Source organism: Astatotilapia calliptera, chromosome 19 (assembly GCF_900246225.1).
Source record: "Astatotilapia calliptera chromosome 19, fAstCal1.2, whole genome shotgun sequence".
Taxonomy (NCBI): Eukaryota; Metazoa; Chordata; class Actinopteri; order Cichliformes; family Cichlidae; genus Astatotilapia; species Astatotilapia calliptera.
In genome coordinates, this window is record NC_039320.1 from 9,435,910 (window position 1) to 9,460,789 (window position 24,880).

Below are 24,880 nucleotides of genomic sequence, written 5' to 3' on the forward strand. Positions count from 1 at the left end.
GAAATCATGTGATCATGCGAGCTTCTATGTAATGACAAAAGCCTGTCTGTCCTTTTACATCATCAGCACACCTGTAAAGTTACTGCATAAATCTGATTTTTTCTTCTCATTTCTGAATTGTAATATTAAAAGTGAAGTTTACACACTGAAGCTTATCTGGAGTCTCTTATCTTCACATACGTCTGATTGTATGTGAAGAACTGGGGAGGAATTTTCTTCAAAAACTCTGTAGCTACATCATCCATCGTTTATATTGTCGACTGTGCTTGTCATGAGTTGCGACAGGAAAAGGGAGATAATAAACGGACTGGTAGCCTGTTAATATGCTGCTCTGGTTTTTTTGCTTGTACTGAATAAGTGCTGTTGGACTACAACCCAAATTCACACACATTGATGCGGAGCTTTATCGAAGTTTTAAAGTCACTTTTAATGTATCACAGAAACACTGAAACACCAGTGGATTCCTGTAATCTGCTTTGTAGTTGGTTGGTAAAGGTTTTGCTTTGTCATGGAGAGACTAGTCAGTTTTGTGACATGAGCATTGGAATGCAACAATGCCAACTGAAATGGCTGTTTCAAGTTTTTATCAGCTAAATATTTGGCTGGTAGCGCGATACGAGCAACCAGCACTGCGGACTGGCAACGGGGAAAATGTTATTTTTGACAAACATGAAGTCTGTGTGTGTTTATTGTGTTTGTGTGTTTGTGTGTGAGATGAGTGAAGGAGGAATGAAAAAGGAGCATCCTCCCACACACAGCTGCCAAATCGAACAGCAGATCCGTCCTCGGCTGCTTGTTTGGCAAGAAAGATTTCAGGCGCTTTCTTAACTTTCTTAAGAAGCTGTGTTTACATGCAGTAACTATCTGTCACACACCGGCTCAGGTCTTCAGGTTTTATCAGGTTTTCTGTGGCATTGGGTTAATGGATTGATAGCACTTCCTGAGGCTGTTTGAGCAGCGATGAGTTGCTTTCATGTTCACGGAAAACTGATGGTGGTGCTAATGATGCTGCGTGTTAGCTGTAACAGTGTGAGAGCTGGATGTGGCCATGTTAGGAAGCCTGAGGTCTTTACTGTGAATCGATTTCAACATAGCCAGGTTATCTCGATGCTATCTGAATTTACTTACCATTCAATAGTCAAAGCGTTTATTGTCATGTGTGCACAGAAAAAGCATTTCTCTGTACAATGAACAAATAGATAAAATACAAATAGCATGGATAAATAAATGGAGACCAAAAAAATTGAATTTGAAAATAGATTTATGTGCAAAACAATGGCAATCAAAATAAGCGGTGACACAGTTCATAACTTCCCTTCAACTCATTCATGTCACCTAAAAGGTAAACCTGTTTCTCCATCACCTGTTCAGCTCTGATGATTCAGTAAGGACATCTCCTGGTTTCATCTTCATGTTTCCCTCTCACCACATATCCAAACCGACATAATGATCAGCAGCTTTTACAGCTGTGGCTCCAGCAAACATCAGCTGATACTAGAAATTAATATTAAATAAATTCTAACAACAGCTGATCAAGCTTAAACGTGCTGCTGCTGTTTACCGCGACATCCGCTGGTTTCCTCTTTCTGGCGCAAAGTGGGCGATAAACAAACAAGAGAGAAAAGCCGATCAGCTGATCACTGATCACTTTCATGATTGAATGAGAGAAGAAGAGGCAGCTGTGCTCATAAAGACGCAGAATAAATCCAGCTTTGTGTCTTTTTTCATTGTAGCTGAAGTCCGGGACAAACTGTGTTCCTTTTCACCTCGATACGAAACGTGTAATATTTTCTCTGAATACGAGACGATTCCGTTTTTTAGGGGACGGGTCACGGTTGGCAACTCTACTAACTAACCTTATGAATAAAATAAAGTTCACTATCAGTAAAATCATAGCACCCACCAAGCTGTATAGAAACTCCGTCATGCTAGCCAGTACACAGTACGAGTTATTGTAACTGACGGTAAAAAGTCAGCAAAACGAAAATAAACTCCACCTAAACTTGGTTTATATCTGACCCAGATAGACTGCAGGTCAGAACTTCTTACATGAAGTTCAGTTCACCTGACATTCGGACCGGCGGCTGCCTTGGGTCTCTCCTCCTCCTGCCTCCCCTCTCCCTCATCCACCTGGCCTCTTGTGGCAGCTCCGCCATAGCCACCACCAAACAACCAATCCACCACCTCTCATTGTTTATACTGTTATAAAAAAAATAAAAAATGAAACAAATCATTGGCGCATAAAAACGAAAAATCACCATCGGCCCACCGGCCAGTCCAGCTATGGTAGTAATATATAAATACACTTGTTTTTGACCTGGCGAGCTTTGACTCTGACCCTCTGCTGGCCATCAAAGGGAAGGCAGGTTTAAGGTAATTCAATGTTGGCCTCTCTCTTGACCTCTCTGTTTAGAGAGGACCTGGCGTCCACATATGTGGACATCACATTTTGGGTTGTCTAGACCAAAATACTAAATTTTGCTCTACAAGGGCCTGATATCCACTTAGGAGGACATTATACTGCCACTGTTCTATCGAGATTTACAACGAATGGCGTCTTATTTGGATCTCATTTTTCTCAGAAACAAAAAACATTAAAAAAACAAAGAACTTTTACTTTTGTACACTTTTATATTTTATAATTTTGGCATCCCATTTTAAAGTAGCCTTTTTTCTCATTTGTTGGATTTAATTTGATACGCTTTGATAGTTTCACATCTTTTTCTTTTTTTTCACTGACAAACCGACCTGGACCTTCCACCGTTTCATTGTTAGCTTGGTACAAGTAATGCTCTGAAGTAAAGGTCTAGATTCTTTGGCTTTACGCTGCTGTGATGCCTTTTGTTTCAGTGCTTTCAGCCTTTTGTTGCCTTTGTTCAGCCCTGTACAAACCACTACACTGTCTGAATTCAGCCAGAGCTGCTCAACCTGTAGGCAGATCCCAGAGGCAGCCGTTGAGCTCAGAGACCGGGAGGCCCTCACAAGTGTGAGTAATAGTTCTGAATTACAGTCACCGTCTGAAAGGCCGTCTGCGGCAGAAAGCTGCTGTGAACTCTCTGTAAAGAGTTTGAAAAACAGTGACTGGGTGTCTACCTCATGATATACTGAAGCTTAGGTGGGTGCCCACTGCTGAGCTCAACGTGGAGCTGCCATCCATCGAGTCAGACCCACAGAGAACGTCAGCGGCTGAACTGTTGTCTGATGCCAGACTTTCAGATCAAACTCCCTTAACTATTTGTTTGGTTGTTCCCATTTTTATTATGATTGAATAACAGCATGAGATACTGTATTGTTTATGCAACAATCAAACTGTGATACACGAGTGTGTGGTTTATTCCAGGATATGCAGAGGGATTAAAAGACACCCTGTGCTTCCAGTTTTTTTTCTCATGGATAAGGATCAGTGGTGCTTTGTGCAGTCAGATCCATTTTCAATCCATGTTTAGTGAGCCAGCGAGCTGCAGTCAGATGGATTTAAGGATGTTTTAAAATGTTGAGCCTTTGTTTTGCACAAAGATACACAGTTAAATATCTTACAATCTTATGTTGTGGGCTTTTTAAATGTCAGAGGGGCTGCAGACTGACTGCATGTATACTCAGGTTTGGCTTTGAAGGTGATTCCTTACAGGTTTAATGCTCCCTAAAAGAAAAGTCTTTAGAGTTTTGTTGTAAGCGAACATCTTAAACCACTGCACATTTCTAATGTTGTTTTAATATTCAGTTAGTATGTTAAAGTTTGTATAAGTAAGGACGTAATGATGATTGATTTTTTTAGCGACTGAAATAAATAAAGGAATAAATAATTTATATTATGGCTGAAATGTAAGAAAAATGCTAATGCAGTCATGAAATCAAACCAAGTTTATTCTCCAATTGGTGTTTTCAAAATGTTAAGCACTGTCCCTTCCACTGTGACCCCTCAGCACAGGTATTTAAACTGGTATTTTTTTCTCTTAAACTCTTCACTAAAGGTGCAATCGTACCCAAAAATAAAAAATAAAAAATCATGTTACATCTCGGAAAACTCGTGTTGGAAATAACTGATTGTTAGAGGCTGAAAATGTACACAAGTAAAAGCTTGATAATTATTATAATTCATTATTCACATTTCATTTCAGAAGATTTTTTTATTGAATGATGATACACAGTGAATGTTTATCATGAAGGATGGTAAACAATGAAAGGATGACATATGTGTTTAGACACTGAAAGCTGGTAGGTTATAATGATGAACCAGGGAACCAGTGAAAAGTACTCTGCAGCACACTTAGCTTAGCATAAAGTCTGGAAGCAAAAAAACAATTTCTACCCATATAAATTAAATGAACGATAAATATTGTGTTAATTAAAGATAGAGCTGGGCTGGAATAGTTTGTCCACTTTAAGGATTCGTGCTAACCCTTCTCCTAGTTTTGAACAGTTGTTACATATTTACTCATTTCTTTTCAGTTCTTGTGTTATTTCCTGTGCTTTGCCTGTTCAGAGTGAGACTGTGCAGGTAAAGTAGATGATTCAACTCTGGGCAATGTGCTGTAAGCTCCACACATGTATGCACACCACACACTTGTGGTATGCACATAAGAAACACAAACCATGCACATTGCGTACAAAAATAATAATAATGTAAATACTGCGAATCCATGTACATGTTGTAATTACTCTAAAGGCTGCTCTTGTATCAGTGTAAATGACCCTGCTACAAGTGTATGTGTATATATATGTTGTGTGTATATTTTGTATATACATACGCATACTGTTTGGACTTTGGATTAGATGGCAAACTTTCATTGTTTTTAGTAATGTACTTTTCAATGACAGTCTGACTGAATGTAGCTTAATTTAAAAGGTAGTGAAGTTAAGCTGAAGCTCACATAACCAGCTATTGTGCATAATTGTGCAATAAAACTTTAATAAATGCAAGAAGGATGTTTCTGTGTTAATCGTCCACATCCAGCTGTCACCATCCAGTCACTGTCTGTGTCTTCTATCCGTGTTATTCCTGTCCTTCTGTGGAAGTGTGTCCGAATGCGTCTCAACATATTTAAATGTGCGGCTGTGATGTTTTTGTCTTGTGTTCCCTCCATCGCGGCGTGGCTCATTGAAACTGCATTGTCTTTCCAGGTGGCGAGCGTAACTGTGGAGTACATGAGCTGATCTGCGTCAGAAAAGGTAGGGCAGATCAGAGCTCTGGGAGGTTGACCTTTGACCCATGCACTGCACCTCCCCCTCCACCTGTCTGATCATTTATCACCACTGAAAAACATCTGTGTGTTTGTTTCTGGCTGTTTCAAGTCGCGTTTATTGTTGGTCTGCTGTACTCTTTCGTTCTGTGTGCTCACTGCTTGTTCATGGTGTTTGTAAAGCTTGTAAAAGGTGATCAGTTAGAATTATCTGATGTTGCATCTGTGATGTATAAACGCTTGTGACACAAGAAGTCGCCTTTTTATTTCTATAAAAGAATTCTTTTTTTTAACAGGTATGTTTGTGTTTGTCATAGTTAGCGTTTCCTTTATGTATGCCCAAGTTTCTAAGATGCTCCAATGTCATGATTTATGGTTTTTATACATTTTTCTGAACAGAAGAGTTACAGTATGCTAGCATCGTTTTGACACTGATCTAGATAAACTGTTGTCATGGCAGCCACACAGCAGTCATTATGTCACTTTTGCTGCGTACTTTCATTTGTGATGGTAGCAATTTGCAGCCAGCTTTATTTCAATTGCAGTGAACAAAAATAATGCTTGCAGAGCTGTAGCATTTTAAACATTTGATGTGTTTGCAAAGGTTAAAGCTAAAAGCTAAAATGAGATACCCAATTATGGAATAATTACCTATAAATTATAACATCCGCTTGTTGCTCTGATAACAGAAGCATTTAAATTCCATTTTTATTTAACGAATTAATTTTTTTTTAAATATGCATGACAGATTTTTTTAATTAAATAATTAAAGCATTGAAAAAAACAATTCGCCCTTCCAGTACTCCAAGATGCCACGATAGGTTTACTTCTATTTCATATTAAGCAGTCAGCTGGTCACTCAGAAGTTCAGCTTTACCTCTAGTTAACACTTTGTTTTCATTGATCTAACACAGTTATTCACCGTAATATCACAAACAGATTGTATGTAATTGCAAACTTGACAATATTCAATTCCAAATTGATAGCAGACTGGCTCCATCTTATTTCCATTTTATTGCTGTCTCAGTGCACTAAAGCATTTTATTGTATGGGGAATGAAATGTTTAGAATAAATGCAAATAATGCTTAATTAGAATCCAAAAAATAATGTTTTGTTAAGCAACAACTATTAGATGGGATTTCAATGATACCAGATAACAAGTTACTGTAATTACATAATTGCATGTAAGGAAACACCAAAGTTAATGTTATTATAAAGTTATTACAAATTGGTTTTCTGTTCTCTGTTCTGTTTGTCTAAAGAATTTCAGTAATGAAATTGGGCGATTATTAATGTAATCAGGGAAGTCTTCATGTGGCGAGCAATTTTAATAATCTGAAATATTTTATTTACCATGTTGGTAAAGAAGTGGCAAAAAGTCCTTGTAAAACTCTACGGTATTCAAGCGCAGGGATTTATTGTTCAGCATCTGGTGGGTGTAACCACAAGCTTTTCTTTGTTTATCTGCAGTCAGTGGTTTCTTTAAATGTAACTCACCAAAGGGAGCTACGAAACGTCAGAGCAGTGTCAGACGATAATATAAAAGTACATATATGTCGTTACACTGACTACATCATGCGTACATAAAAAATGGGAGGCAGGCCATGAAGGTTTGAGTGAAAGTATGTGTGTATTTGTTTATGACAGAATATGATGGGACATAAAAACAGCTTCTTGAACATTAGTTTAGATTTAGTGTTGGATGGTTCAGGCTTTCAGAGATTTAGGAGGAGAACGTCAGGGTTCCCCTGTATTTTTTAGAAACAAATAATAACGGATAAGGAATAAGATGAGTTTGTAGCTGCCCAGTTTTACTCATATTTTTCTATAATTTTCATTATTAGAAAATAAAAACACTGTAGTTTGTATTCTGTAATCAAAGTTCTTGAACCAGTATTGTGCTGTAGTTATCAAAACAACAAATTACTACTTCTGCATTAATATCTTATTTGCATATGAAGAGCTTCTTTTCTTTTTTAATAATGCTTCAATGTGCTGCTTCACTTTAATTGCATTGGAAAGGTTGTTGTTGTTCTTATTAAAGGTTATTATCACTGAATGAAAATCATATTTCAAAAATATAAATTAAGGCACTTAATTTGTTGTTTAACGAATTCATCTTTTAGAGCGAAACCTCTACATGCGTCTTTTAGCGCATTTTCCACACAAGTCTTGACGTCCAGGAGAAGGTTTCACAATCAGTAAGGAAGCAACCGGAAACATTAGAAATGATGAAAGCAGAGTTTGAAATGAAACTCTGAACAAACTGATAAATGAGACTTCACCCATTTAAATGTCACCTGATACCATTTGCATCTTCTTGGTGGTTCTGTGAACATCATGGCTTTTGCCAACAAAGGGAAGTGACATTTAAAGGTTGGATATGACCTTTATAGTAATAGAAATCCTCACACTTGTGTCTTGGAAGAGGCTAAGGATTTAGCAGGGTGATACGTATGCTATCTACTAAGAGCTTTCACTGGATATATTTCTCTCATTTTTTATCCTTATATAACAAAGACATCAATTGATTTGGTGAAGAATATCGGAAGTGAGAGGATGTTGCAGGAAAAAAAAGAGAGAGGTGTGCACAGTGTTGCCTGAGGAAGCTCCTAAAGATCGATTACTTGGAGCCAAGAAGTGTGAAGGCTGTTTTTGTCTTTTTTGGGTTACCTAAAAGAAATCCAGGATGCTTATACCCTCCAATGCGTGGTTAACCTTAGTAATTATTTTTCACTGTCATATATTAATAACAAATCCTGCTCCTAGTCATTTCTCGGTGAGCAGACATGGTTTGTTTTCGATGCAGCTCATATATTGACGTTCCTGACTTGCCAGATTTTTTATTTATTTATTTATTTTTTTGCATTTTTACACACTAATAAATCAAGTTAACTAGAAGAGCTGTAACTTGGCATGTTCAGTGAAAGTACCGAGTACTTCTCTTTTACCACAGCATACTCATGTTCATAAAGAAAGTATTTCAAACTAAAAAATAAATATGCACAAGTGATTGCAGAAGGTCCTGATCATGATGGAGGGGGCAGCTGAGTGGTCTGCTTGTAGAACTGTGTGTGTGTGTGTGTGTGCGTGGGTTTAATGTGGGTTTAATCCATTTGTTTGAAACTACCACAGGTGTATGTGTTGTGTGTTTGCATGTGTGTGGCTACTCTGTGGGTAATGTGCTTCAGAGTATGTGTGGGAGTTTGCATGGGAGCGCTGAGAGTGCTTATGAGCTGCCTGTGGAGTGTGTGGGTGTCTATGTGGATTTGAGGAGGTTTGGTTCTTGATGACAGTTGGCATGTGGACAGATCCGACTTTATCCAGCAATGTCCTCTTCCTCCTCCTGGAGCATCACGTGAGATGTAGTTCATCCACTGTGTCCTTTTAGAAAACCTGACATTGTAAAATGAAAGCCGAGGACGCCTCTGGCTCTTGCTGTCATTGCATTGAATGTTAAACTATTAAAAGGCTTTTCTGGTTGTAATTCTTGGTTCCCACTGGTGTGAAATGTTGGCAGCTACAGGAGTTTTATTTTAGACGAACATGAAAACTGTTGGATCTCCCCAACCAGGGAGGTGGTTGTCATCTTTTAACTGTTTTTTGAGGAGTTGAAGCCAATTGCTTTTCTTACACTGATTAAAGCGAAATGCAATTTTCATTGTGCCTTTTCTTTTGCATTCACCAGTGACTGGAGAATCAATTTTTAATTAAATCTAATTAAATCTCTGAATTACTGCTGATACGGAGTACCCATCCAATACCAGAATTAAATTGAGCTTTACTCCTCACTCTGAGAAGGATAATGGGAGCCATTCAGTTTTGCCTGAGGCAACATGAGGCATGGCTTAAACATTTCACACGACAAAATGTTAAATATGTGCATTACTCGTAAAACCTAATTTAGTTATTTTAGTAAAGCAGGATCAAGAAAAGTAAAAGAAAAACATTTTGCTCCACTCATCACCAAAGATGGGCAGTAACACGTTACTTGTAACACGTTACTGTAATCTGATTACTTTTTTCAAGTAACGAGTAAAGTAAGGGATTACTATTGCAAAAACGGTAATTAGATTACCATTACTTTCCCGTTACTAAAACCGTGATTTTTTGCGAGAATGTCTCATGACAGTGACGTAAGCGAGTGCGCCGTTAGTGACAACAGCTGTGTGCAGATCAACAATGGATCACATATCGATTGTGGGAGAGAGTATGAGCGTGCAGTGTTTAAAGCGTGGAAGTACTGACCTTACTTTGAGTTTGATTCCATAAAAAGTGACAAAAACATTAGTGTCTGTTGTGCGTGGGAAGAAAACTTCTTTTTACAGCGAAAAAAACCCTTAAACTTCCAAGCAAGCACCGAGTGCGCTATGACGTAATGGGAAACTCACAGAGAAAGTCGCGGATTCTTCAACTGACCGCGGCACACCTGCACCAGGGTAAACCTCCGCCTACCGCAGTGCTGCTTAATAGGTGAAAAAGCAACAGGACCGCTGAGTCTTTGACTTTATTTATTTTCTGCTGTGTTTTACTTGCATCTATTTGAAAGAGTGAGTGTAAACACAAAAAACATTTTATTTTATGTGCTGGAATGTGCAGAAAACTAATTTATTGAAGTCAGAGAATGTTTCATATAATTAAATTTTTGCTTGATGCATAAAGTTAAAAGATTAAAACTAATAAAACAAGTTTAAAAAAGAGATTTTTCCATTTGATTACATTTTGTATGATGGATTATGTAGAAAATGTAGAATTGGGCTGAAAGATCTATCGCTTTATCACCTCTTCAGGTTGTAAATCGTGTTTTTAAAAAGTAACTAAGTAACTAAGTAATTAATTACTTTTGAAAATAAGTAATCAGTAAAGTAACGGGATTACTTTTGGGGGGAAGTAATCAGTAATTAGTTACTGATTACTTTTTTCAAGTAACTTGACCAACACTGCTCGTCACACAGAAGGAGCTCTACTTTGAGCTGTTGGAGAGGGAGGACTAACTCAAACACACGCTTGTTACAACTCAGACGTTGTACCTTAAAGCTGATTGGCTACCGCAGCAGAAGACCACACTGGATGCCACTTCTGTCATATGGGAACAGACACAGGAACTGAGAGTACATCTCACTCAGGCTCAACAAAAATGGACAGTAGATGAATGATTTGATCAGAAATCTGGCATCTCTTAGTACCAACTGAGCTTCATTTAAATGCGACAGTGTACCTGAGTAATTCTCCTAACCATATCCATCTCTTTATGACCAAACATTATGTATTTTCTGATGGCAATTTAATGCACCAGCCAAGTTCTAATCATCTCAATTTGGTTTCTTATACATAGCAATGAAGACACTGCACTCAAATGGCCTCCATAGGCATCAGGTCTCAATACAATAAAGCACCTTTGGGATGTGGTAGAATCGGGGGGGTCACATAATGGATGTGTTGCCTATAAATCTGCATGCTGTCATGATAGCTGCTAATCTATGCCATTAAGGAATAATACAGCTCTGAGGGTAAAATTCAATTCAATTTTATTTATACAGCGCCAAATCACAACAACAGTCGCCTCAAGGAAAAACTTTTGACAGGAAGAAACTTCCAGCAGAACCAGGCTCAGGGAGGGGCGGGGCCATCTGCTGTGACCGGTTGGGGAGAGAGAAGGAAGACAGGATAAAGACATGCTGTGGAAGAGAGACAGAGATTAATAACAAGTATGATTCAGTGCAGAGAGGTCTATTAAAACCATCTGAAGAGGTCTGACGGTGTACCTGATGAAGTGGCTGGTTGTATATACATATATGTAGCTAATGAATTCATTATCAGAACGATATTCGATCCAAATATAGAATCACAGGATTTCTCTTCTTTTGTAAACATGTAAGGGAGCACAGCTGTGGGTGAGCCTGTGACCCACAAAGTGTTGCAGTATTTATATATTTGCAGCATTATAATCTGTGGTGTCATTTCTGGGGGGGGGGAGAATCACTACTAAGAGGTTTTATTTTCCATTAACAGAGACATCTGTTAATTGCATAAAATCTTTCTCAGTTTGTGAAAACTGTACATACAAGTTTTTGTATTTTTCTGATACTCATATTTCTCTAAATTTAATTAGGAATTTAATCCTGAACTGATTTCATTGATCTGTTGCCATGAGGAGGAAAGTATGAGTTATGCTGCAGGAAATGCCAAATATGTGTATTTTCTAAAGTACTTGGTTGTTAATTCACTTCACACATTAATTTTCAAAAAGTGGCTCTTTTTAAAGGTGTTCGGTACATTTTATAGCTGTTACAGGGTTCCTTTCCCACATAATTGTTCTCTGTGCTTCTTGTGTAACACAGTCGGTTATTGTTTAATCGTCCGGTGAGTCATCAGTCAGTCCCACACACAGGGCTATTCTCAGTATTTTAATGGAATCTGGCTTATTTGGTGAAGTAAGTCCAACAGGAAAATGATAAATGATGTTAGACAGCTTATACCACACAGCACCCACACTTTCACACAGCACCAGTTTTGCTGTGGAATTAAAAAAACATTTTCTTTAATGAAATATTTTGTTTTGTTTTTTAGCAGATGAAAGAAGTATGATGCAGTTTATGTGTAGATAAAATAAAAATATATAGTAGTTTGAAGTCAGGAGTGAAACTCACTGTAGATCTCCACGATTTAATATTCTTTTCCCTGTTTGAGGCATTTGGGGAATTATACAGAGCAGGATCCCTCCCGCTCCATCTGTGCTGTGAATAATTCAGTCAACAGTGAGAAGCTGGTACAGTGTGAGCAGACAGACATTCCCATGAGAGAACGCCTCCTGCTCCCTTAGCGCCGTGCGACCAGACACTGAAAGCTACCAACAATAATCGGCTCATTACAGACAAAGAGGACAACAAAATTAAAATCTGCCAAATTTCCTGACATGCACACATGTTTTAAGGCTAACAGACGAGTATCAGGTGGAAATAAGCACACGGCAGGTTATGTAACTGTCTTCTGCTTCTTTAGATGTGAAAGAGTCTGGTTGTTTTGTGTAGCAGTCTTGTTGTTAAAGCAACAATTACTTAAGCTTAACTGGGACGATGTTATGCGTAAAATAAGCTCCAGATCTGTATTTTTCATTTTGAACTCTAAAAGAGTAGATTTGCATGATTCAGAGTTCAATAAACATCTGGATTTAACTTGTACTGGGCCTTTATGCAGCATTGTGAAGTCCTTTTTGAAAGCCTTCAGATAAGAGTTTACTCGTTGCCACATACATATTTTGAAAGTTTATGTCAGGAACGAGGAGAGGAACTGACTGCTAACAACTTGTCAATAACAAATTAATCACAAGTCATGAGAGCACATCACAGATAATCCTCCTTTCTGAAACAGAATGATCAAAATTTACAAAATGGTCTCATTGTTTTTATTCAGTCCAACCCAGAAAAGTCACTGAGGCCATAAACGCATCAGGAAAGTGTTTAAAGTCTAGGAGCTGTTTCCCTAAAGACCTATATAGAGCTGGAAGGCTCTTTGCATCCAAAACTGTCGCCCTCAGTCTCCCGTCCATCAACCCGAGTCAGTTGCGGCAGACGGTGCCTCTCCCTGAGCCTTCTTCTGGTTCTGCTGGAGGTTTCTTCCTGTTAAAGGGAGTTTTTAGTTCCCACTGTTGCCAAGTGCTTGCTTAGAGGCAGTTTTCTGATTGTTAGGGTTGTCTCTGTATTATTGTGGGGTCTTTACCTAACAGTATAAAATACCTCGAGGTGACTGTGCTTTATAAATAAAGACTGAATTTAACTACAGGTTGTCGGTGTCTGCCTTTCAACACACCTTTTTCTGATTGCTGTGCTTTGTAAACCAATGGTTTGAAAAACTGGTGGGCGGGGCTTCCATGCTCACAAACATTGATAGTAAGCAAGTAGTAAGTACATGTGGTGATCTCATTATTAGATGCTTTGGCCCTCTTTAATATGAACACCACCACCTGTCTAAGATGGAAATAAACACCAGCTTGAAAAAACTAAAAAAAAAACCTTAAAATTGGTAAAAAGATTTGTTTTAACTGGTAAGATGATTCCCAGTGATGACAAAATACGATCGACCAGCTCATTCTTGGCTGTAGGAATGATGTTAAGTTGATGCAGAGTTCTGTCACTGGTGTAGGCCGTAAAATGGGAAATAAACCCCACTGCCTGTCGCTGCGTCTGAGGAGATGCACCTACCAGTTAGTGTTAAAGCACATTGATTAATTTTGCTTGTCAAAGCCACTGGGGTTAACAACTTCCTGGCAGAAACTCTGATCAGTGTAAAATATTACAAAAGTAAGGACAAGCATAATAGTTCCCCTTTAAAAGAACAGATGTATTTTTCCTTCAAACCTGGAATGAACCTGGTTTTATTCAATCTTGACAAACACACAATAGACTGAAACCAGTGCAAGTTCTTTCCTCTTGGTGCCACTAATGGCTAAAACCAGTTAATTGTTACAGCCATTATATTGGAATTAAAAACAGAGAACCAGTCATCATTGCCACTAATGGAGAAACACGTCTTCTAAGTACTTTCTTGCCAGATGGGCTCATTATCTCCCATTTGTAAGAAAGGCAGCAGCTTGGTTTAATTGAACAAAATGGACTTTTACATGTAGAGCTGCATTCATCATGGTAAATGAGCTCAGCAGTAATCTAAAGTCTCCCATTGCACTTGAAAACCTGTTCCATCTCTCCACTTTTGTGACTGTGCATGAAATATTGTAAAGCAAGTGCTTCTCAGGCGTTTATTCTTTTACGTATTGGCTGCTGCTGAGTACCTCTGCCACCCCATCATTCATGGGCGTATGTCAGTACACCCATGATTCTTTGGGTCAAATAAATTATTATGTATGACTGGTGAAAGATGTGTATCCACATACATTGAAAAAAATAGGTGGACTGTTCTTTACAGACCCAGACCTAGTGCTGCATTTTTTATTTTACTCTGCACAACTTTTCCCGCAATTACAGTTTAGTTATTTTAATCAGCATTTTCTTTTGTTTTTACAGTAGTCAGTGTTTGTACACAGGAAATACAAGCTAGTTGCATGCATTGTAACTCATATAGAGGCATCCAAAGAAACAAGTCAGGGAAACGGAGAAAAGACACTAAAGTAGCGTAATAGTTGTATCAAAGTTTATTGCATTGAATTTTAATGCATGCTGGCTTTTACATTTTGGATTTTTGTTTGAGGAAATGTTCTCTAAATGGACCTCCTTGATCTGTATTTGAATGATGATGTAGATGATAGATGTAGCTTTTAGATCTCATCCAAGATCAAATCATCGCGCTAACCGTGAGCTCGCTAATCCGGTTCCCCGAACACACTTGCTGTTGACGATTACTACAGCTGGACGCAGGAATGTGACATCACTGGGCGTCGTAAAAGGGGCTACGCATCGATAGTAGAAACATTGATCGGCAACCCGCTGATTGGTCGGCGAAAATGTCGAAGGGGCGTGCTCGGTATTTTCCGGCAGCAGAGCAAGAACTCTTGAGTGAGGGATTTCAGGAGTTTCAGAGTTTAATTAAAACGCAAGAGAACACTGCAAAGGCTGCAAAAGCAAGGAGAGAGGGCTGGCAGAAAGTTGCTGACAAATCAAACTCGTAGGTAATTTAATAATAATAATAATAATGGATTGGATTTATATAGCGCTTTCCAAGGCACCCAAAGCGCTTTACGATACCACTATTCATTCACTCCCACATTCACACACTGGTGGAGGCAGCTACGGTTGTAGCCAGGCTGCCATATCGCGCCATCGGCCCCTCTGGCCAACACCAGTAGGCGGTAGGGTAGATCTATCATATGACACTATATTGTCCAATATCATATGGCATTATATTATATTATAATATGTTATATTATATCCCCTTTCACATTAGAGCCACAACAGGACCCACAAGAACATGGGAACAAGTAAAAGTGGAATACAGGAGTATTCTACAGAATGGTAATATTTATCTCTTAGATTGCTTTGCGTCTCTTGGCAAGGTAATACTGGCCTGTAATACTCTGTTAGTTTGTTCATAACAGCAACCAAGAAAAGGGCAGAGGAAAAAAAGACAGGTGGTGGTCCTGCACCCCCTCGTCAACAAGTTGGTTAAGTAAATAATACCCTCACGGGAAAATCGATATCTCTCTATGAGCACACTGTCGCGCTGAGCTAAAGGATCCTGTCTATCCCGCAATATACGCTGAATTCTGAGGACTCTCCTTATCAATCTTGCACCTTCCGCAATGGGCTGCTCGCGTATACGGACAGGACATGGCTGCGACAGACTTCCCAAATCCACCTTCGCTTTTATAGCCGTGGTCTCTCATCTTGATTACATGACGTAATTTACAATTACTACTCTGAAATATGAATTACATCTGTAATAATCACATACATGTAATAGAATGTTAATAGTACATTTCCCTTTTTTAGGAAATGACCTGTATGTATCTGTGTGACATCAATAAATGGATCAGGTGCTGCATTGTCTTTAGTTACATTGATAATATTTATTTATGGTGAAACAGTGGTGGAATATCGCTGTTGCTTTCGTATAAATGAAGCGGACATACCTGCGTGGCCGCGATCTAATCCTGTTTACATAAAGTGAACCTGCTCCCGAGCAGGTTTACGCTTACGGCTCTGTTGCTATGACAGCAAGTCCCGGATGAGCTTCGGGGAACCGACTGATCCAGGATCACGCGAAATCGTCAACAATCTAATCCGGCTAACCTACTTAGCGAGGTACGAAGAACGGGCCCCAGAAGTCAAGTTGACGCAAAATGGCCTTAAACCTGCATTCTTTATAACGACCACCAGGGGGCGATGACTGAGGTTGCAAACACGGGTTCTGATGCTATAGAAGAATATGGGAACTGTTTTATTGATGATTTGATGGGCTCGGTCACTCCATTCTGATCATATCAAACATGTTAAGTTCATTTTATGTGTTTATGTGTATGTGCATTATACGTATCACTAGGATTATCTAGGATATATTATAGGTTGTGGGTTCACAGTAAAATTTACAACGCACCAGTCACCTTTGGTTTTAAAGCACCAAAATGGAACCAGTGAAAATACTCATCCTGAAGCTTCTTAATGACATTCAAAAACAGATGGATCCTACCACAGCAGCTGGATCTATCTTTTATACATCTATAAGTAACGATGCCATTGGTTGCATAATGTGAAACAGGAGCCAGGTGTAGGTGTAGCATGTTAAACCCTTTCAAGTTTTGGAAAGAACATTGAACATTTATTTCTCATTCACTGCATCCTGGGATCTAAATTCTTCTCACCATCACCACTGTGCACCACTCTGTATGCTCACCAGTATTCAGGTGGATGACAGAAAGTATACAGACTGCTGCTAAAGTTTTCTTTCTGTCACAAACTTTCTCTGTGTATGAAGTGTTTGAGCAAGCAGCTTTCAGAGGTAAAATCCCCTGTTCTTCCCCACATGTTCTGAATGCAAAGCAATTCTGCAGCACTGAGGAAACATTTGATTCCATTAGACACCACACTGAATCTGCTGGTTTTATCATCCATTGATCTGTTCACCACAACCAGCAGTCTCTTTGCAAAGCTCTGTAGTGTAAGACATAATCATTCTGTAAGAACATGCGTCATACTTATTAAAAATGGCTTTAATGAGTGCCTTTATTGGCTTTAATAGGCGCTTTACTTCCATTGTAGTGTTTATTGTCTAATAGCACTTTTGGTTAGCACAGCTGCAGTCTGTTGTGTCACTAAGATGGTTGATCTACAGTATCAGGCATCATAGCTGAGACAATTGGGAATGTTTCTCGTTATGCTGGGGAAAAAGTATTAATTGTCCCTCATTTTAAATTTTGACTTCAGCGAGATTTTGGGATTAGTTTAGCTTGTTAACAGGATTATTCAAAACTGTGTTTCATAAACATTTCAGTAGAAATCTGGCTCGGCCCTGCTTAGAGCTGACTAACCTTTGAAGTTGATCTGGATCCAGACACCTTTAAAATGGCTCTTTATCATCTTTATCATCAAAACCTTTAAAAGTTCCATTTTTTTCCCCTTTAGTTGACAAAACAGAGGATGAGCAACAAAATGAGGAGGAGAAAATGGTCAGGGGTGGATTTGTTGCCAGAGAGTTGCCAAACAGAAGTTGGCATTTTAAACCATATCTGTCACGGTTCGGCATGGCAAACCGTGGGGGGTGTGGGGAAGGAGGACCCAGGCGCGGTGCTCTATGTACAAGCAGTGCGTTTATTTACAGTGATGGAACTGATACACAACAATAATACATCCCCGTGTGCTCCCGACTTCCACTCCGTGTCTTCTCCCCGTGTTTGTGCCCATGTGTCTGCTCCCTCGTGCCAGTGCACTCTGTGTCTGCTGCCCTCTCATCCAGCAATCCTTCCTGGGAAAATAGAGGCAGTAGTTAGTACCCTCAGTTCACTTGGTAAGCTCACACTCACAAACAGACCAGCTGGAGAACTGACGGGAAGTCTCACGAAATGATCCCACGTCGGTGGGAGCTCCAAGACTCTTAAGTAGCTCCCCCGACGAGGCCTGATCAGCAGCAGGTGTGTGGCTTCGGGTGTGGCCAGTCCGCCAGCAGGGCCACACCCACCAGGCCTGAAGGCACCCGCAGAAACACACACACACACACACACACACACACACACACACACACACACACAGGCAGGGATAACGAGGGACAGCAATACAAAATATATATTATAATATTAGTCCATAACTGCTCAGGGATCCTGGGTCGCTCAGACCCAGGATCCCTGACAATATCTAAAAAATATACACTTATCAAATACTTCATGTTTTACACTGTGCTACAACCTTGTGTTGTCAGCTAGGTGAATTTAGAGTTCACCCAGCACCTCGTAGGTTTGAAGCATGAATTCTGTAAACCCTCCAAAATAAGTGACACAATTACCAGAATAACCAGAATACGACACATGAGTTGTGCTTGCAACATGTTGGCAATGTAAAAGCCATTGTCTGTGCAATTGCCTTGTGATTGAACGACTGTTTTACGCTCAACATCTTGATGACCAGCGGGTTGCTGCAACTACATGCAGTTGGTTGTTGAAAGCAAAAAAAATTCAACACATTCACTGGTCAACCACCTATTTTTTTCCATTGTTGCATGGAGGTTTCCATCCTTGTATTGTCCGTGTTTTTATATTTAACAGTTATAACCGCTCACTTCAGCCAGACAGTCCAACAAGTGAAGTGAACCCTCTGGTTACAGATGAGTTGTCCTTAGTGAAATGCTAAAAAAATCTTCTGAACTGGCTGCAGGTGGTGACAGCAGGTCTCTGAAGGCTGATTGCAGCTAAATCTTTAATGTAAGCACAGTAAAAAAGTGGTTTAGGACAAAGATGATAGGCTTATTTGATCACTTTGATGCCACTGATGGAGAGAATAGAAAAGCATCCTGACGTTTAACCGTCTGTGATGGCGTTGCACCTCCATCCTGATGTCATAAGGTCATACATGTAGCTGAAGGTCATGCATTTATATTGTCACCAGTGCAGTCAGGATACATGTATCACCTGGGCCGGTTCATTCTGGCGTAACAAAGCCTCGCTAATGATGTTTGTGTCCAGACCTAACTGGATCTCCTGATGTGCGGCACTCAGTGCTGCCTTTAATGAGATCTGACTCGCCCGTGCGTCTGGGGGTCCGTGTGATGCTGCACCTGAACCTGTCACTATGGCAACCAACAGGTTGCGTTTCTACAGTGACACAACCCCTCTGAGTGTCTCCTTCACTCTGGTTTCTTTGCCTCTGTGTCTCTCATCTGCATTGTTTGTAGAAGTGTTTTTTTGTCAGATGCTAAATACTGACACAGTACAGATGTTTTTTCTGCATTGTACCCAGCGAAGGTTTCAGCTGGAGCCAAGATGTGTTCTAACTGTACAACTAAGATGTTTGTGAATGTGGACATTAGTCATTTGTTTTTATTTTTAACAACTGGTTAATGTAATTTGTGGTCGTTTTCAAAAAAGTAACATATATCACACGTTACTTAATAACTAATCTAAAAATTATTTATTATGGGTTTTTTTTTCTCTACTCACCAAGAGGACCTGAAATGTTTTATAATTATGAGTGAAAAGCATAAAGATTAATCTTAGGCTAACTTCAGTCTCTTAGTCCTACACACTGACAGGATTCCTTATTTTGAAACACGTGAAAAACTCTGTCAATGTGGAAAAGTAAAAAGTCAGATGTCACGTCGATTTTATTGTAGAAATAGATATAGATAGAAATTGAGAGTTGAAGTTGGACTGCTTTTTTTTGGCACTTATTCTGTTCCCTGTTAAATATTTGGCTCATACATTCATCTGTAACATCACTCTACATTCTTTGCTGCTGGCTTTGTGTTCACCTGCTGATTTTGCAGATGTTTTGCAAAGAGGTGATGTCCTGTTAGCATTAGAGGATAGTTGTGTTGTTTCTGGCCTGGACCCAGGTTTCACTTAACTGTCACTTCTTCTGAATATTTTTTTTTAGCTCAGAAAAAGTGAAAGCGGGTGTGAATAAATTATTACCATTATTACCATTTCTTACAACATGACAACCTACTACATTGGATTTAAGGCTAAAAACAGCTTAAGTAGTCACGTTTTGATATTTAAAAATGCGTATTTGTTTTCTAGTCTCTCCAGAGGTGCTGGGGTTTCTGACAGCCATCGGACTCTTCATCATCCTCATGACTTTCCTGTTTTGGTACCTCAACAATAAGTTGGCACTAGAGAACCCAGGAAGCCTTCAGTGCCTTGATGAATTCAGGAAAACCACTGAGCTGCAAGGTGAGCATGCATAAATTTAAAATGAAAGCACATTCGGTTGTCTTTCTTTCACATCTGATTTTCTTTAGTGCCTTTGATCCCAGCACGAGGCCCTGCCTCTGCATGGAGGCATTTTCCACTGACACTGGCCTTTCTCAGCCCATGCCGGGATTACTGTTACTGACAGCTGTAGGACTGTTTACTTGTCATCTGCCCACGGGGGCTTCAAAGGTTTAAAAGGTTGGTGCCCCCCGGGAGCCCACACGGGGAGTTTGCTCGACTCAGAGAAGCCATCTGCAGAAAACAAAGGCAGGCAGTGTAACGCAGCAAAGTGACTAATCTCAATGACCTTCTGTGTGGACAGATTTGGAACAGTGGCTGTTTTGACAGACACATGAGACAAATATTTGAGTTCGAATTGTTACCGGTCTGTTGAAAAAACAGTTTACAGTTTCCTGATTCTGTTTGTTAAAGATGTATGTATTGAAGACTGCATGTTGTAAGTGGGAATGTATGTTGAGTTAGTGGGAAGGTTTGCAGAGCAACCACGGATTGGGTTATTTTAAAAGCTGTGCTGCCTCCTGCTGGAAAAAATACAAAGCTACAGTGAGAGAAAACTAGCTTCCTGACTTCGCTTACTGCTCTGATCAGCTACATTTTTATTCTCTGCTTTATTGTGTTTCTTTCCCTAATTTTAATTATCCCCTCACTGAGCATCTGCATCACATTGAGAAATACCTTCTTCTAATTGAGAGGACGTGTAACTAACTATAGTCTTTAAGTGACCACTTAGAGCAGGGATGTTCAACTCCAGGCCTCAAGGGCCGGTGTCCTGCAGGCTTTAGATATCACACCTAAATCAAATGATTAGGTCATTATCAGACCTTTGGAGAACTTCAAGACATGTTGAGAAGGTAATTTGGCCATTTAAATGAGCTGTGTTGGATCAAGGACACATCTGAAACCTGCAGGACACCGGCCCTCGAGGCCTGACTTAGAGTTTGAATATTTAAGGATGGCAAAGATAAAAAAAAAGTCTTTTATGTTTTCCATGAATAGTTGTCAGCTGTGTAACAACTGTGCACAGAGCACCATGGCAGCTTCATTATTGGAAATAATCTTCATTACTGTTTAAACAGCCTCCACTGTGACTTCAGGTTGCTGCACACGTTCAAAGTTTAGACTATTGAAAGTCTTGGTTCACTCAATCTCAATCTGTCCTCCGTGTGGAATCACACGTTTGCCTGTTTAAGGGTCTCTTAAATGGTATTGTGAAAACGCAGCAGCTTTTATTGAGACGCCCTCGCCTGCCTGCAGTGGAAGGCAAATTGGCTCTGGCAATTTGTGCTTTTGTGTTCAGATCACGTCCATTAGCTTTTGTAAAACACACCTGTTACAAATCTATCCAGTTTTTTTTCAACCTTTGTAGTAGTTTCAAAACGTGTCACCTGTTCAGCTTTTAAAACAACTAAAATCTCATTTTGGCGCGTAGGAATGGGGCGTAGGAGAACACCTGGAGAATATCTCATCCGCCGTTGGCCAGGCTGCCAGTCTGTCACGGCACAGCTAATAAATACATTTGGAAGCTCTTTTTTTAAAAGCATTGATGAAAGCATGTTGTTGTTGTGACTCAAAAGGCATTAATTGAAAGTTGCATGATTGTTGCTGGATTGATACAACCAAAGCAGGTGAGCAGATTTGGCTAACCATCAGTTAACCGAACTAAATGAGTTTATGCATTTGACAAATTTATGACTCGTTTAAAGGATGCTTTAGTCCATAAATGCTATCGAATTTAGAAGAGATTTAAATTTAATATGTGATGAAGAAAGAGTCGCATTGAGTGATAATTCCAGTAGAAATGTTGTAGAACCACTTGGCAAGATAAACAAGAAAACCCATAAGAGTATATGACATCAGAGTAAATGACACACAGACTGAAAACACAAGCAGAATTTTAAACATCTTGTAAATTTCTCTGAATTCAGTCACTACATCACGCTGGATGTGTGATGGAGGTAATTTGGTGGAGGAGAAACCAAAAGGAGAGAGTAACATCGCAGGATGAGGGTGCAGATGTTCCTTTTTAATCACAGGGCTCTTCTGTTTTCACTGCAGTTACTTATCAAAGGCTTTTCTGAGCGATCACGAGCTTTCTGTTCAGAATGATCCAATAAGCTACAGCTGCCAGAACCAGTGCAATGATTTTTTTCCCTCATTGATTTTATCTGTTGTTTCCACCCATACAGTGTTTATTTTTATATATAAAAAGATGCTTCTTAAAGTGAAGCCAAAGTAAAATTGTCTTAAACCTGAATTCCATCTAATAGCCAGCAGGGGGCATCTCCTCTGGTTTCAAAATGCTGTCTATGGAAGGACATCCCATCAGATCAGCAAACATGTAGTGCTTACAAAACCTATTAGACCATCACCCAGTGTGAGGTTTAATCCTCAGATGTTCTAAATTAACAGTATTGGTGATTCTCAAAATCAATTTTATGTTTTTGTAATGGTTACTCCACCAGTGTGTGCAAGCTCTTTAATCATATTCTTTCATGCTAAAATATAAGTATTGTTGTTATCCAAACATTTTCAATTTTACTCTTTTAGAAACAGCAGAAAAACAAAGTAATGCACATTATTAGTTTTTGATTAAGATGCCAGATTTTCCATCATTTATTTGCTTTCTTGAACAGAAAAATTACTTTTGGTGGTTGTCCGCTCAGATTTGGGTGTTAAAACAAGAATTCACTTTGTTTTTTACCTGATAAATATCATTTTTATTTTAAACAGCTTTTTAAATAACTTGTGTTTTCTTGCTTTTATGACAGGCGGTCTAATAAATGTACCAAACACTCGACCTGATGAGCTTATAGACTTAATCTCTTGTTTAAAGCCTTATTAAATACAGTGCAATGTTCATTTTGCAAATTATGAACTTCATCGACCTTCATTCAGCTACATTCAAATCCTTCACGATGTCCTTCAACCTTTTGAGCCTGTCATCATCCACTTTTGTCATCTTCTGTGGGTTTTTTTCAGCTCTTCCAGTGAATGCTTCCTTTTATTTTTAAAAAAAATGTACTAGTTTGTTGATTTGGTCACTTCTAAAGGTTCTTTGTTTTTGTTTTGTTTTTTCAATTGAATGATTAACGGCCTCCCTCACTTGATTGGACATCTCTTTGGGTCTCATATTGAGAGCTCCAGGAGACAGGTAGTTCCAGATCTTTTATCAACATAATTTTTATTTCTATAACGAGGTAACGGGCCTCACATGGCCATAAAACAGTCAGTCAGTAGTCAAGTTACTTTTAAGCCCCTCAAAATGTGTGACTGTGTATAAAACTTCCTCAGATAAAGCCAGCAAATTCCTAAAAATACCTCTAATTAATGCTAAAAGTCTTCAGTTCAATCACACCACGATTGTTTTTGTTTTAATTTAATATACACTGTGTGTGTCGAATCATGTCTGAAACAGTTTTTGTGATATATAAGACAGTGTGGAGGGAAATGATTGTGGAACTGACTGTATTGTCCTCTATCCCCAAACAGATAAGGTCTACTCCGACGCTGACTTGCAGGCTTCATCGTCAGACAGCGAGGATGAACTGATGGGTCAGTATCAGGAAGCGGTCAGCCGCTCCCAGGGCCTCAGAGGAGGAGCCAAGGTGTCCTCTAATGCCAAGCACACTGGAGGATTCAGCTGGGAGAGCCGGCAGAAGTACAGCCCGCTTACTGCTGATTATGATGGCTACAGCAGTGAAGCCTCAGCTGATGATGGTGGGTCCTCCCACATTTGACCGTCTTGTATGTTTTCCGTGTATCCACAGATTTGACACAGTGAGAAGTTCAGATATTTCCTTCATATCACCTCAGGGAGTTTTAGTTAAATGCTCACAGTCCTCTGCAGCTCTGTACCAACAAACACAAGAACACCATATGTGTAACACACACACTTACACACACTGTCAGTTAATCTAGAGAGGTGATCAAAGCGAGGCTGCCGTTCAGCACACTCTCCGTGGGAGGGTTGTGAAACAGTCAACTGTCTGTACAATGTGCACAGCCGCAGCCTCGCACTCTTCCTTCTTTTTTTATAACACGTCTATGTTTCCCTTCTGCCCGACTCGCCATCGCTGCGATTGTTCTTCACCCTTGTCGAGGTGGGTTCAGTCACAGAAGAGCGCTGGCACTGACCTCCTTGGATTAGTTTGTTATTCATCTGACACGTTATTGGCCAAGAAGCATATCGTGTTGATTTAACGCTATACAAAAAGCCACTCTTGACTTTCTCCTCAGTAAATGTTTACCCAACTTTATGCTTAAAAAATAGCTTTGCATGGCATAAATGACAAGACTGGCTCTGCCTAAAATGAAGAGACTGTGCATGTCAACACTTACAATGGATGTTTTTTAAGCTCGTGGCTTCCTGAGGTGCTTCTTTCACCTCTATATCCAGCCTGCCATCTAACCCTGTAAGAACCATCCTACACTATGCCCCTAAATGTGAAACTAGCCCTTTAGGGAAAGCAAAGACGCAAATGTATCTGTTGCATAGAGAAGAAAACTGTTACAAGGAATGTCAAATTCATCTAAAAGTCCCCGATTGACCTGTTTTTCCATCCTGCAGAAATATATCGGCAGTGCTGTTGTTGCCTGTTTTCGTCACACCCAGACAGGAATGCTTGTGTCTGACAGTATTTTTCAAAGACAAAAACAATCTAGTCTATGCCAGGGTCCTTGATTGGTGAATCACGTCTGAACCAGTTTTTGTGTTATATAAGACAGTGGGTTCAAGTGCCGGGTGTCTGGCACAGTCTATTTAAAGCCGCGTTTGAATGCGTAGCTGGGAGAGAAGTAGTACATGGCGTGCTTCTGACTCCATTAGCA

The 24,880-nt window shown here is 39.5% G+C and overlaps 1 protein-coding gene across 3 annotated transcripts in view; it reads left to right on the top strand.

Moving 5' to 3' along the window:
* Positions 1-24,880, top strand: part of syt14a (synaptotagmin XIVa) — a 59,206-nt gene that overhangs the window by 8,266 nt on the left and 26,060 nt on the right. For all 3 annotated transcript variants that reach the window (XM_026151066.1, XM_026151067.1, XM_026151068.1), the window contains exons 2-4: positions 5,122-5,169; positions 19,859-20,011; positions 23,543-23,770. In XM_026151066.1, coding sequence (XP_026006851.1) covers positions 5,122-5,169; positions 19,859-20,011; positions 23,543-23,770 — 429 coding nt within the window. The remainder of the gene's footprint in view (positions 1-5,121; positions 5,170-19,858; positions 20,012-23,542; positions 23,771-24,880) is intronic.